The sequence below is a fragment of the Schistocerca gregaria genome, chromosome 2 (genome assembly GCF_023897955.1).
Source record: "Schistocerca gregaria isolate iqSchGreg1 chromosome 2, iqSchGreg1.2, whole genome shotgun sequence".
Taxonomy (NCBI): domain Eukaryota; kingdom Metazoa; phylum Arthropoda; class Insecta; order Orthoptera; family Acrididae; genus Schistocerca; species Schistocerca gregaria.
Genome location: NC_064921.1, coordinates 373,962,973 through 373,978,744, shown reverse-complemented (window position 1 = coordinate 373,978,744; position 15,772 = coordinate 373,962,973). Strand labels below are relative to the sequence as shown.

The 15,772-nt window shown below is 39.9% G+C and overlaps 2 protein-coding genes across 12 annotated transcripts in view; one reads left to right on the top strand and one right to left on the bottom strand.

The window, feature by feature from the left end:
- Positions 1-9,057, bottom strand: part of LOC126319942 (A-kinase anchor protein 9-like) — a 490,541-nt gene extending 481,484 nt beyond the window's left edge. For 9 of the 10 annotated variants that reach the window (XM_049993656.1, XM_049993664.1, XM_049993682.1 and 6 more), the window contains exon 1: positions 8,728-9,057. In XM_049993656.1, the coding sequence (XP_049849613.1) occupies positions 8,728-8,775 (48 nt within the window). In that variant the 5' untranslated portion in view covers positions 8,776-9,057. The remainder of the gene's footprint in view (positions 1-8,727) is intronic. The other variant, XM_049993672.1, reaches the window with a different exon arrangement.
- A 19-nt stretch (positions 9,058-9,076) lies between these two features.
- LOC126319999 (DNA repair protein REV1) overlaps positions 9,077-15,772 on the top strand; it is a 146,455-nt gene continuing 139,759 nt past the window's right edge. For both annotated transcript variants that reach the window (XM_049993745.1, XM_049993739.1), the window contains exons 1-2: positions 9,077-9,233; positions 9,338-9,461. In XM_049993745.1, coding sequence (XP_049849702.1) covers positions 9,186-9,233; positions 9,338-9,461 — 172 coding nt within the window. In that variant the 5' untranslated portion in view covers positions 9,077-9,185. The remainder of the gene's footprint in view (positions 9,234-9,337; positions 9,462-15,772) is intronic.

Here is a 15,772-nt window from a genome sequence, read left to right as displayed (position 1 = left end):
GGACTGGCTACACATGCTGGTGACCTAGCAGGATGGAAAGGTGTTACAGTGGAGAAAGAAGAGGGTAAGGAAAGGGGGTGGGGGGGGGGGGGGAGGAGGAAAGCACACCATAGATGTAGATGCTAGGGAGGGAGCTAACACTAAAAACACGAAATTTTGAGGTGGACATCAAATCTCAATTGGGGACCCAAACACCAAAAAATGATGAAAGAATAGGCGAAAGGATAGATGGATAGCCAGATCTACATAAATCAGAATGCTGAGAGAGGGGAAAGGAAGGGGCAATGGGAGTGAAGGGAGGGAGGAAGGGCAGGGTGAAAGAATGAACTAGTCATTTTCATGGAAACCTAATGATTCTAGCATTCCTCCTAACTGTGTTTAATTAGATAGCGAGCTTTAGCATGCAGCTATTTAAAAGTGATGACAGTGTCTGTGAACGACAGCTTTTCCTTCTTTTTTTTTGTGAGAGCTGGCTGTGAAATCTGACCCTTAAATATGCTATGCTGACAAATGTGTAGTGGAGGTTGTGGAGCAATGTAATCCTGAATAGCTGTTGCAATGTATTTAGTCCATCATGCAATGGGCTGGCAAGAGAGAGAGGACAAAGATAATAGCAGAGATATACAACTACCAGATAACTCTTTAAAGACCCCATCATGGTAATTAGTTTCTTAGTTGGTGATATGGATGGACAGAATCATTGGAAAATAGCCACTTTTACAAAGATCATACTGTAGTGACGATTGTAGAGAACCCAAGAGATTGGGGGAAGAGATCAGTGGTCAGTAGCTGAAAGGTGAGATAGGTGGCACTTAAGTGGGTAGGATTATCATCACTGCAGAGATACAGATCAATATCAGAAAGACGCTGGCAGTCAGAAGGCCCCTATCAGATGACATGGTACTTCCCTGCAGAGGGTGGTTCATTCTGAAATACCCAAGCAGGAGGAAAAGGAGGGGGGTGAGGGGCACAGTTTTTGGATTAAGGTGGTCACTTCAAGGTATAAGGTAAAGTAGGGGGGGTGAGGGGCACAGTTTTTGGATTAAGGTGGTCACTTCAAGGTATAAGGTATGTAAGTGGCCTGCCTGGAGGTTGGTTGGGTGGTTTGGGGGCGGGGACGAAAGAACGAGGTTATCAGTCCCATCAGATTAGGGAATGATGGAGAATGAAATTGGTCGTGCCCTTTCAAAGGTATCATCTCAGTATTTACCTGAAGCAGTTTAAGGATATCATGGAAAACCTAAACCAGGACGGCCAGACACGTGTTTGAAACATGCACTAACCAGTGTGCCACATTGCTTGATCTACCTGGAGACAAGTAAATGTTATGAACATTGATTACTGGGGTTGTTTCCACATGCACTGCTATAGCTCCCAATGGGGTACACAGGGGAACCCACTCACTGATGATATCTGTACAAATAAATGTATAGACCCCTCCAGATGCTCTCTTGAGACAAGTATGGTTTCCACAGAACTTATGGTAACCGCAAAGAGTGTAAGAATGGTCGTCAGTGAAATGTGACTCTTGGACAGAACCGATGGAAATTAGATGCAGTGTTGGCATGTGATGGTAATATCCATTGTGGTTACATTGAGTTGTCATGTTAAGGGTGTCATGATAAGGTGTGACAGGACCAAGATGACAGGTCACAACCCAAGATCCTGGTCTGTCGCTGGTGGCAGCGGAACAACACCAAGGAGCATGTGTTTGGAGGCTAATAATGTGTGGGGCTCTGTCACATTTGCAGTCCCCAGAGTCACCTTCTCCTGAGACTACTACTTTTTATTTTTCACTGCTTCTGGTGTCCGAGAATCAATCCATTGTGGACATAGGAGACAAGAGGAGGGGGCAGCCCTGCGACTCACAGTCAGTGGCACCTTCAGCCACTGACTGGTGTCTCGTCATTGCTCTGCAGATTTCTGAGGAGGAAGTGGCTTCTTTGGCTGGGTGCAGAGAGTGGTTCCTGAAGATGGCGTTGCAGGAAACAGGAGAGGGGAGGGCCTATAACCCCCATAATTTGTGTGACTACCAGATGTCGACACTGAGGGAGTAAATACACTAGGTATTGCCAACAAACTGGGAAAACATACGCACAAAGCACTTCCATTTAAAGCTACACATCAGGGGTGAGAAATACAGTTCCACACTACAGCAGTGATTTTGACCTTCTCTGTAAATTAATCTTCCTCAAAACTGAAGATGAATGCTCTGGTGTCAGCCCTGTTGTATGGTGGGCCGCAACATACAAAGCAGATCTCTTACTTCTCCAAGTTTTAACATGGTACTCCAACTATTGGTGTTAAGTTTCAATGTATAGGGCATTATGGTAACAAGTATATCACCAAGTTGTCTACAAGAAAGTAACACCCAAGACTGGGTAAGATTTGTAATCTTAATTAAGATGGAACCCCTTCATTATTTACTAAGGGAAGAGAGTTCACCAAACATGTTTTTAATGTTCTCCACAAAGAACAAATGTTTAGAAGAGGAAAAGGATCATCTACCTGTCTGAGTGCAAACTAGGAATTGAGAACAGTAAGTGTTTGCAAATTGCTTGGCTTTGCGTTCCTCCGATGGCATGGTCAAGGAGGGAAGTTCCTAGGGTCGTAATGATCTGCACCAGATATCCACCATGCTGCCACCTCCATGAACAAGGGCTCTTTGCATGAGCACCACAATGCCAGAGCAAGGGCCACCTGGCTTGATAGCCAGTGGTATGGAGTTCGGTGTCCCCAAACGGACAAGTACCTACCCTTCAGCATGTACAGGGTGGTGACAGTGTGACCATCAGTAGTGCGTATCATGTGTTTTCAGGGGGGTTACCACTATAAGGGCATCTTACAACCCCCAAAATGGACAAGCTAACATGCTGCTGGGTAATGATAGTGAATGAACCCCCACTCCCCCACCACCTAATGGCCCATAATTCTGAGGAAAAAAAAAAAAAAAAATTTTTTTTTAACGTGGAGGCCAAATTTACTTGTGGTGACTGAACACAAGTTAATCACAATATTTTGTGTAAAATAAAGGAATGAAGTGCAAAAGTCATTATCTACATCCTAAAAGCATGCTAGGTTGTCAGCAGGGAATGCAGCCTAGAGACCACGTTAGAGAAAATATATAATCAGAGAGTAAAACTACAGTAGGGCCTACAAGAAAAGACGAAGTACTGCAATAGCTTTGAGCTTAGTGCTCACCATCTGAGTACTCATGAAAGAGTTGTGAGCTCCTTAGGAGGTCAGTAATTACTAAAGCACATACCTAGATTGGATCTGAATGTGGTAGGAAATCAGCTGTGACACTTCAAGAGGAATTATAGATAACTGAAACTTGGATGGCCAGCTGGGAATTAGAAATCCACTCCTCCCAGTTAAGAGTACAATTTCTTAATCACTGTGCCACCTGGCTTGTTTCGATCATTACAATCCATTTCACAACTGAAACACATTTAGCAGCTGAAACACTGGAGAACAAATGGGATATCATGATAAGGACTAAAGTATCTTCCTGATCATCTGAGAAAGGTGAAAGAAATGACATTCCTTGCATGACACAATTCTTAACAGACATGGTCCTTAGCAATTTAGTTCAATCAAATGTATATAGACGTACAAATTGATCCAGCAATGAACCAGTCAGATGGAGCAACTGGAACTGCCTACTATAATTATTACCAGAATTATTATTATTATTATTACTACTATTATTATTAGCAGCAGCAGCTGTATTAGAAGTACTGTCAGTATTAAGTTTATTAGTTCATAGTCAGCACTATTTACTAACATTGTCCATACAGAAACTCAAATCATTTTAATACTATTTTTCATATCAAAGTTGTTATTTCTTAGGTGGTTATTATGTAAAAAAAAAAAAGGTACTGTATTGTGTGAAACCCCAGTCTGGTGTAAGAGAGTGCTTGAAGGCCATAATCAGCTCAGGTTAAATAAACAAACATGTAGATGTAGAATATGACTTGAATAACTTTCATTGGACTGCATTAACAACTATTAATTGCAGAAACATGGTATGACAAGGTTCTGCTGCCTGCAGCAAAGTAAATGGAATCCTTAGAAATATCTCTGCACACCTGCTAGAGGAGTATCAGAGTGAACACCACAGATCTCAATCATTATCTTTTTTCCTGGCCTTATCCTGTAGCTTAGCTTGGAATGGCATGTTAAATTGGATTCAGCAATGTTAGTGGAGGGTGGCTGCATGCCCTTCTTGTCATCATTTCAGTAAATAATTGTCTAATGTTCCCTTTGAAGCCCTCAACCACCTCTGGCTCTTTCAACTTATCCACAGTTTATTTACTTAATTCCCTACCTTACTTCAATATCTTCAGTTTTAATATTCTGTTCATAACCAATAACCTGAGGTCAGAGTCCACTACACCCCCTGGAAATGTACTGCAGATTTAAAACCAGGTTATAAAACATCTAACTTATCATTATAAAGTCTACCTGAAGCCTTGCAGTGTCTCCAAGTCTATTCTGCATATACAAACATATTTCATGGGTCACAGACCAAATGATTAAATTGTGCTATGTACAAAATTAAACAAGTTTTCGCTGCAGTTTCTTCGGTGTAATATTATAAGATGCATATAATTATCTACATACATACTCTGCATACCATCATATGGCACATGGTGGAGCATATCCTGTACCACTACTAATCACTTTCTTTCTTGTTCCAATCACAAACGGAGTGAAGGAAAAATGACTATATATATATGTCTCTTTATGAGGTGTAATTTCTCTTATCTTCATGTCTTTATGCAAAATGTACATTGGCAGTGGTAGAATTGTTCTGCTGTTAGCTTCAAATGCCAATTCTCTCTAAATTTTCTCAGCAGCGTTTCGTGAAAAGAAAATAGAATTCCCACCAGGGACTCACATTTCAGTGCTGAAGCATATCTGTAATAGTTGCATGTTGTCCGAACCCACTGGTAATAATATGTTGCAGGCCACCTCTGTATTGTTTCATTGTCTTCCTTATCTAATCTGATGTGGATACCAAATACTCAAACAGTACTCAAGAATGGGTGGGTCAAAGGAAGCATCCGATTTCATCCGCCTGCTTTGACCCATGACATACTGGTGTTGTGGAGTGTGACATTTTTGAGTTTGTTGCATTTGCAGATGTCGTGTCGTATTTCATAGTGCTCTCTAAGAGTGGCTACGGACAAGCTGAGTTTAACGTGTGGTATTGGATTCATTTGAATTTTGGTCTCATCGTGCTAATGTGGTTTTAAGTTTAGGTAGTTGGTGCAGTAACATGGGTGAGTTTGTTTGCTCGTATATGTATGCTTGTGTATGTGTGTGCCAACCTTGGCTTTTGTTGGTAAGTAATTTTTGTTTTGATTTAATTCTATAGTAATTGTGATGTTTTGCTGTTGTATACTTATTAAGGTTGATTGTGTATTAATTCATGTATTGAATATGGGGTATTTGGGATTTTGAACCATTGGGGTTTTGATTCCACATTTTGGAGTTGTAAGTGTTGGTTTTTTGGTACTGGTACCAAAAAACTTGGAGAAGTAGGTGTTGGTTTTTGGTATCAACAGCTGGGGTTGAGATATATAGGTCAAGGGAAATGTCCGATTTCAATTTTTGGAATTGTAGGTGTTGGTTTTTTGGTATTGATAGTTGTGATTGATCTATATAGGTTAAGGAAATGTCCAATTCCTATGGTTTTGTTGGTACAGCAGAATGTTGTAATTTAATTTTTTTCCAAAACTATTTGTTTTAGGATGGTGCAGTGCTTTTTACTGTTGTATATTTGGCTTATCCCTGCTCTAAAGCCCCAATTTTCCATGGTTGTCCCATTAGTTCAATTTTATTTTTGAAGTGAGATGTTGTTATGTCATTTTTATTTTGTTAGTATGTGTATGTTGAGATATCATTGTTACCATATTGTATAGCCTGGAACAAGACGGCATCATGAGCCGTAGCGGGCAGGTGGAATCGGACATATCTGTACTGCTGAATGGGTTGTACTAGTGTCCTATATGTGGTCTTCTTTACAGATGAACCACACTTACCCGAAAGCCTCACAATAAACTAAAGCCAATTATTTGCCTTCTCTATTACAATCCCTTCATTTTCTTTCCATTTCATATTGTTTTGCAATGTTATACCCAGACATTAAATCAATGTGACTGTGTCAGGCGGCACACTACTAACACTGTGTCTAAACATTATGGGATTGCTACTCATCTGCATTAACATTACATGTAGGAACAAGATGACAGCATGCGAAGCTTCATGTAATTATGAGGCAGTACTCACGAATGCAATGGTAGGGTACTGCTTCCTCTTTCTTCAACTATCTTCTACGTCTAATCATCAACAAGTGCATTAGGAAGGGCCACAAATTCAGACTGGAGAAGGACAGGGAAGATAATTGCACAGGTTTTTCAAATAAATAATCCTGACATTTGCTGAAAGTTAAAAACTGTCGAAGACCTAAATCTACATATGCGGACAAGAATGTAAGCATTAGTTTATGTAAATGGGAGCCCAGTGTAGCTATCTTCTATCCTTACCCTGTTGTTCTTAATTTATAAGCTAGTTTTTCAAACAAATATCACCACCTTTGTCATTAAATAAGACTAGGCTATATGCAAACTACAGTAACAAAGGGCTGTTAACTTACATATAAAATGTATTCAGTTCAACTTATTAATAACATAGTGCCAACAAATGAAAAAAAAAAAATAATAATAATTACAGCTTAGATTCTCAGTAGCAATAAATAATGATAGTTAATCAAGACTCCATACATTAGGACAAAATTTAAAAAAAGTGTTTTTATGTGGAAGTACATCAGTTCCCACTGTCAAGCACAAGAGTCTTATTGTAACAAGTCCTACACTGGTCCCTTACATTAATCCTATTCTTCTCCCCATATTCGGTTTGATTTATCTCTGCTTGCGTTTAAAGTTCTATTGGAATACGGTGACTTGTTAAAGCAACTCCATATCAGAAAAGCTTATGTAATATGAAATCCATGTCAGGATTCCCATTTAAGAGGACAATTACCAGAATACTAAAAAAAAAAAAAAAAAAAAAAAAAAAAAAAAAAAAAAAAAAAAAGGGGGGGGCTAGATAGCTATTCACATGTACCATTGATGTGCCGAAATCTCATTATGATATGAAACAAAAATCAGCACCTTCTTCTTTAAATGCTGTGTGTTCATGAATTCTCCTAACAAACTGTTGGAATGTTGGAGTCAGTCAAACCTATCGATACCAGGAGTCAACTTTGACCCATGGAACAATGATGTGGCTTGTAATAAGTGCACAAACAGAAAGCAGAAAGACTTGCAATGTGCCATTGAGCCACACAATATAACACAGTTATTTGACAGGTACAAGCAGACAGGTGGAACTGGAATCTTCGCCAAAATATGAAACAATACCGAAAAACATTGAGGATTTTAACTAAATCATCTGAGTGCATTCAGTTAAGTACATCAAGAATAATATTGATAATTGCCGCACAGATAGTACTGTTCAGGACCATGTAACAAGATATACTATATTGTGTTATAAACTGCCTAAGAAGGTTAAGTATGATGGATTAAAAAAATAATAATTAAATAGCACATGTTACGTTACACATTCTACAAAGGGTAGAATTAGGCTACTCGGGTAACAGTGAGCAGAGGTTTGGTTAAAAATGAAACACAAGTAAATAACAATGCAATTTTTCATTTAACAATACAATTCTGTTTTACGCTGATAAATCTTAAATCAGAACTCTGCAATGAATAATATTTCATCCTCTTTCTTAGCTCAATTCTTCACACATTGTGAAAAGATGCCGACTATTTTCTGTGCAAGCAATTAGAAACCTTTGGTACAGAAAATAAAGCCAAATATTACTGCCAAAGTCTTGAAGACTGCTAACAGCATGTGTAGGGGCGTATAGTGTGCAATGATTGGTGTTGAGAACTGAATGAACAATGTACCACTAGAGAGTTACATTATGAAATCTGTGTTTATTAAATGTGCATTATTAGTGTTGAGTAATGAATTAACACTGTAGCACTAGCTTTTTACATTAGGGCCTATTAAATAATTTCCTCACGAGAACATATTCACACAACAGTGTTGTACACTACAGAAAAACCGACTGAGGTTGCACTGTATCGAGCTAACTAGCCTTGTATTGAGGAGGATGGAGACTCTAATCCCTACCATGCTTTAGATTTTGCTAATTATTTCGGGCAAATGTCAACAAAGTTTCTACTACAAGGCCACGACAGGCTACCTTGCCCACACTTGACAAGCAACGCCCATAAGAATTTAAAGATATATCAATGCTTTATATTTTTTCCTTAAACTATAATAACATAAAATCAATGTGCAATATCACTGCAAAAGTAATTAACAGATAAATACTAAAACAACAACAACTACTACTGCACCTACTACTATTACAACTCCCCAGGCGTCAGATGTACACAGACTAAAGCTGCCTGCAACTGATTAAACGAATAGTAATGGGATCTCTTACGCTCGCGTGTAGTAGTGAATATCAGAAAACATAGAAAAATATTTATAAACGAATTTTCTGTATGACAATAAAATGAGAATGATTTGTACGTATTGCGGTACCATAAAATTCTAAAGTGTTAGTCACAGCACAATAACTTTATGTAAATTTAATGACACTGATTTCAGTTATTTTCGGCACTTTACTTCTTAACTGACCTTCTCTCTTCCGATGTCCACTTTTCTTTGCCTTTCTTCATCATCCATTCTACTAGCTAAATTTACTTTCTATCGAAGATCTACACTTCGGGGGTCCTGTCATTCTAGATATACAATTAACACCCGTCCTCATTCACTATGGCATTACTCCTTACTCCAGCAATCAAACGCTACACTTTTCTAAACAAACTTTCACTCGAACATACAAACACGAATGCCAAGCCTTCATCTCCTGCAAGCATCATATCCCACGTACTTCGCTGTCCGTAACCAAACTACGCACAGTGATTATTTACAAATTGCTTGCACTGGTCCAAGAACTTCACAGCAAAACTATTTTATCTGTGGAAATATGAATATCTTTGACAAGCGCGGTAATTCTGTCAAGTATTGAGATGAGATGTGATGTAAACACAGTGAAATTGTGGTAAACGTGCTTGTTAGAGAGAATACCAGCAATGATCAAGAAAAAGAGGCCTGTTGAAGATAATGGATTTGCCAGTTGGGTCTGTTCTGAATTATTATATTTCTTTCCATATTTCGTCATTGTGTTGTAATTACCTTGTGTAATTGTAATGAAAAGTTCGCACAGCACAAAATAATATTGCAGGGCGGATATATGGAAGCAAAAAAGTCGAAGCTTCTTGAGCAGTTCAAGGATGAATCGAAGAAGTTAAAAGGGACAACAAGCGATATATTCAGAGGTGTTTCCATATACGTTAATGGCTATACAAGTACGTACAGTCTTATCAAACCTATTACGTCCTTCCTTCCATGTGCTCTTATTTGCTAGTATGTATGACACTTCTTCGTTTCTGTTTCATGAAGAACTGCCTTTGCTGCGGCAGAAAGTGCCCTTTCGGTCATGTTATTAATTTCCACATTGTGTTCCATAAATGTCACCATACCTTAAGGGCTATAACATAAGTCATGTTTTACATTAACCTGCAGATACAGCCCCTTATACTAACAAGAAGCCTTGATATTACTAATCTGCTTGCAGTGACAATTTTATAAGCAGCTTATTTAAATGAAAGGTAATAGCTCTTACTATTAGATTGTTCATGTGATATTTCTGTCTAATACCACAAAAATTTTTGTAAGTCTGTAGAACACACTTCAGCCACTGTATTTTGGAGAAATTAAAACTTACTTTATAAGAACCTTAATGCTATCTTGAATTTACAGGGCAGTGTCCAGATATTCTGATAAATTATAAAAGTTCCCAAGTAAGGTAGTCTTTTAGTTTAATTTCTGGGGCTGTCCAACTTCCTGTATGAAGATTCTAGCAGCCAGTTAATAAGTTTCTAATAAGAAAACAAGACTACATTCTGAAATGTAACACATAGGCTACATGGACATTATTTGTTGTGTAGTATTAATTACGAATTTCGGAGGTCAAGTTGATTAAACAGGTATTATTAACCATAGGTAGTGTAAGAAAGTAAAGATATTGGCAAATGAATATAAAAATCCAAGTTATCTGCCAAGCATACTGCAAAATTTTTGGTTATCAACTTTTATTTGCTTATTTATTGATTAGCTCATGGACAGCTTTTAAGTTGCATAGGGCATCATACAGTTACATACAAGTGAAATGTTTTACCTTTTTAAATACAAGTTGTGTTGGCCAGTACATAAGCACATAGTTACATATTTATACAAGACACTTTTCAATTACACATAGGCTAAATTTAGTTACACTATCCATAATTTGTATATAAACAGCTTTAAGAATAGCAGGGATGGAAGTTGTTTGTCTACAGTTAAATTCATAATCACAGTAGAGAGCAGTTTCTTTTAGCCAGCTGTCTCTTATGACGTCATTGTCAACTAGATGTTTGACACTTATCTCCTCCTCCATTCAGTCAGGATTCTGTTGCCTTTATCTAAGCTTACCAATTTTCAATTCTCTCACCTCACTTTAATAAATGATTTTCGTATATGCAGAAAGTTTATTTGTATTTTTATTTTATTTAGTCATCGAGGTCCGTAGGACCAAATTGAGGAGCAAATCTCCAAGGTCATTGAATTTGTCAGTACATGAAATTACAACATAAAAGTATAACAGATAAAAATAAAATGTTTGTGAACCCAAAAAGTCAATCCATAAGTTTAAGTAAACACAATCAACTATACAACAAGAATCAGCTTACTTTTTCAAGGAACTCCTCGACAGAATAGAAGGAGTGACCTATTAGGAAACTCTTCAGTTTCTATTTGAAAGTGCGTGGATTGTTGCTAAGATTTTTGAATTCAAGTGATAGCTTATTCAAAATGGATGCAGCAGTATACTGCACAACTTGCTGCACTAGAGTCAAGGAAATCTGATTCAAATGCAGGTTCGATTTTTTGCCGAGTATTAACTGAGTAAAAGCTGCTTATTCTTGGGAATAAGCTAACATTGTTAGAAAGGAATGACAGTAAGGAATATATATATTGAGAGGCCAATGTCACAATACCCAGACTTGTGAATAGGGGTCGACAAGAGGTTAGTGGACTTATCACTTAATGGCTGAACCGCCCATTTCTGATTCAAAAATGTCCTTTTAGAATGTGAAAACTTATCCCAGAATATAACACCATATGACATAAGCGAATGAAAATAAGCCAAGTAGACTAATTTTTGTGTAAACAATCACTCACTTGGGATACCATTCAAATAGTAAAAATGGCAGCATTAGGTCTTTGAACAAGATCTTGAACATGGTCTCTCCACAACAGTTTACTATCTATATGAATACCTGAAAATTTGAACTGTTCAGTTTCATTAATCATATGCCCATTCTGTTAAATTAAAACGTCAGGTTTTGTTGAATTGTGTGTTAGAAACTGCAAAAACTGAGTCTTACTCTGATTTGGTGTTAGTTTATTTTCTATAAGCCTTGAACTTAGCTCATGAACTGCACTATTTGTAACCGAGCCAATATTGCACACAACAGCCTTTACTACCAATCTAGTGTCATCAGCAAACAGAAATATTTTCGAGTTACCCATAATACGAGAGGGCATATCATTTATATAAATAAGAAAATTACCCATCTCTGGTTGCCACCCCTCCTTCCACAATGACCTCCACCTGTTCAGATTCCGCCAATCCTTAGCTCTCACCAACAGTTTGCAAAACCATATCAACCACGCCCAATCCTCCTTGCAGTACCTTCTCTCCATCTGCAAAATTCTCCTGCTATGTAATCCCAAATTCCTGGAACCCATAACACACATTGAAACACTTTCCCTGCAACAACTTCAGCAATATGCACAATACCACCTCAAAAAGCTCTCCATTGTACTCACTTACTACTCCCACCTCAGAGTACCACTATCCACCACTTCTACAACAACCTCCAAACCTTCCCCACGCCCCCTCATATCTGACAAACCCTGTCTCGCAGACCTACTGCACTTACCCCACCATCCAAAACTCCCTCCCACCACCACACAGAACCCAGAACCTAAACAGACCCGTAACACAGTTATGAACCTTTCCTCCAGAAACCTTAGTCCCACAGAAATATCAGTCCTTTCCAAAGGCTTCACCTTTTGCCCCACTCCCAAATTCAACGATGCAGGACTAGTTAAAGGCCTTCTCTCCTTCTCCCAGTCCCTACAGTGGAAAAAAACTTTTTGCCACCTACCCAACCAATCAGACTCAACCAAAGACCAATATTGAACCTTGCCTAACTCAGTTCACTCCTCCATCCAACCATGATTCACCTGCACTGCCTCCAAACCACCCCCTGTTAACTTTCCAGAATTTCTTAATCTCAAACTTTGCCTCAACATCTAAAAACTGATCTCGACCTTATAATCCTACCTGCTGTCAAAGGCTCCACCACCGTTGTTTTGATCCGCAAGGATTATGTGGCAGAACGACTCCGTCAGGTGTCAGATACTTCCACCTACAAACCATGCCACAGTGATCCCTTTCCAGTAATCCAGCAGGATCTCCAGTCACTACTCAAATCCTTAGGCCCATCACAGAATCTCTCCCCAGAGTCCATCTCTCTACTTACCCCTACCACCCCCCGCACTCCCACCTTCTACGTGTTTCCTAAAGTCCATAAAACCAACCACCCAGGACGCCCCATTGTGACCAGTTACAGTGCCCCCACTGAGAGAATCTCTGTTCTCGTAGACCAACATCTTCAACCTATTATCCAGAACCTATCCTCCTATATAAAAGATACCAACCATTTCCTCCACTCACTCTCCACAGTTCCTGTCCCTTTACCACATGGTGCCCTGCTCGTCACTATTGATGCCACCTCCCTGTACACTAACATTCATAATGTCCATGGCCTTACTGCAATGGAAGACTACCTTTCCAGATGCCCTGTGGATTCCAAACCAACCACCTCCTTCCTAGTCCCCATGACTTCTCCTTTGAAGGCACTACCTACAAATAAATCCGCAGTACGGCTATGGGCACCCACATGGCACCATCCTATGCTAACCTATTCATGGGCTAACTAGAGGAATCCTTCCTAAAAACCCAGAATACTAAACCCCTTACCTGGTTCAGATTCAATGATGGCAACTTTGCTATCTGGATTGAAGGTGAGGACACCTTATTCACATTCCTCCAGAACCTCAACAACTTCTCCTCCATTTGCTTCACTTGGTCCTACTCAGACCAATAAGCCACCTTCGTAGATGTTGACCTTCACCTCAGAGATGGCAGTACCTCTGTCCATATCAAACCTACTAACCACCAACACCACCTCCACTTCGACAGCTGCCACCCATACCATACCAAGAAGTTCCTTCCGTACAGCCTTGCCACCCATGGTTGTCACATCTGAAGAGACGAGCAGTCCCTCTCAAAATATACCGAGAGTCTTACTGATGCCTTCACTGACTGTAATTATCTTCCCATCCGTGGACAAGAACAAATTTCCCATGCCTTGTCTTTCCAGTCTCCCACCAGCTCCCAAAGTCCCACAGAGTGGCCACAGAGGAGCATTTCCCTCGTAACTCAGTACAATCCAGGACTGGAGCAACTGAATTACATTTTCCGCCAGGGTTTTGATTACCTCTCGTCATGCCCTGAAATGAGAAATGTCCTGCCCACTATCCTTCCCACCCCTCCTGCAGTAGTATTCTGCCGTCCACTAAACCTTCACAATATACTCATCCATCCTTACACAACCCCTGCTCCCAAACCCTTACCTCATGGCTCATACCCCTGTAATAGACGTAGATGCAAGACCTGTCCCATACATCCTCCTACCACCACCTACTCCAGTCCAGTCACTAACATCACCTATCCCATCAAAGGCAGAGCTACCTGTGAAACCAGTCGTGTGATTTACAAGTTAAGCTGCAACCATTGTGCTGCATTCTATGTAGGCATGACAACCAACAAGCTGTCTGTCCGCATGATCAGCCACCGACAAACTGTAGCCAAAAAACAAGTGGACCACCCTGTTGCTGAACACGCTGCCAAACATCTCAGTGACTGCTTCACAGCCTGTGCCATATGGATCCTTCCCACCAATACCAGCTTTTCTGAAATGCGCAGGTGGGAACTTTCCCTGCTATACTTCCTATGTTCCCATAGCTCTCCTGGCCTCAAACTTCGTTAGTCACTGTCCTCATCCATCCAGCCCCCTCCCTGTTCCCATTCCAGCACTACACAACCGTCATTTCACTGCCACACCCAGTCTTTTAATTTCTTTTTATTTCTCTCCTTTCCACTACTCACCTCCTCCCTCTCCCTCCCTCGTAACCTTCTCCCCTGCCCTCCATCTAAACTGCAACACTTCACTGTCTGCCACCAGTCCCCCATCCGGCCATCCTGATTTAGGTTTTCTGTGATTTCCCTATATCGTTCCAGGCAAATGCCGGGATGGTTCATTTGAAAGGACACGGCCAACTTCCTTCCCCGTCCTTCCCTAATCCGATGAGACCGATGACCTCGCTGTCTGGTCTCCTCCCCCACAACAACCACCAAACTGTCTGCCACTCCCACCATACTATCCTTCCCCCTCCCTGCCCCAGCCTCCTCCTTACCCCCACCCAGTTGCCACTCCCATCATGCACTGGTGCTGCTGCTGCTCGCAGTGTGGTTTCAGCTCTCTGAGACATGTGTGCAAGTTGTGTGTGTGTGTGTGTGTGTGTGTGTGTGTGTGTGTGTGTGTGTGTGTACTGTTGACAAAGACCTTGATGGGCGAAAGCTGTAATTGTGTGAATCTTTTTGTTGTGCCTATCGTGACTCAGCATCTTCACTATATGATGAGCAACAACGTTCCTTCTCTGGTATTGTCACAGAGGACTATTTCAGACATCAATCTCGAAAGGCATTTGCCAAGACCATTATATGATTCCCTGTAGAAGCTAATTTTTTGTGTAATTCAACAGCAACGCTCAGAAAATGATTGTTAAATACTGTACATATATCTGATTTGTCAGTAACAGAAATATTTTTACTACGAACTGACTTTATATTGTAGACCTTGTGCTGCTGACCAGACACTTCCTGCACAACTGACCATATGGTTTTAATTTTATCCTGTGGATTAGCTATCCTATTTGCATAACACATACTCTTAGCCTTCCTAATAACATTTTTAAGCGCTTTACAATACTGTTTGTAATGGGTTACTGCAGCTTGATTGTGACTACTTCTAACAGATATAATTCCCACTTTGTTCTACGTGATATCCCATTAGTCAGCTTCCCGGGCTGCCTGTTGCTGCTAGTATCCCGTTTAGAATATTCTAATGGAAAGCAACTCTAAAAGAGCATGAGAAGTGTGTTGAGGAAAGTATTATATTTATCATCTATGTTATCTGCATTATAAACATCCTACCACTTGTGTTCCTTGACAAGGTTTAAAAAACTCTCTATTTCTGTTGGACTAACTTTTCTACATAGTTTGTAATTACATGTGACATTTGTGTGAGTACAAAAGCCTTTTAGTGTTAAAATTTGTGCATTGTGGTCTGAAAGGCCATTCACACTTTTACTAACAGAATGCTCATCTCGTAATGGAGAATTAATAAAAATATTGTCTATGGCTGTGCTTCTGTTCCCCTACAAC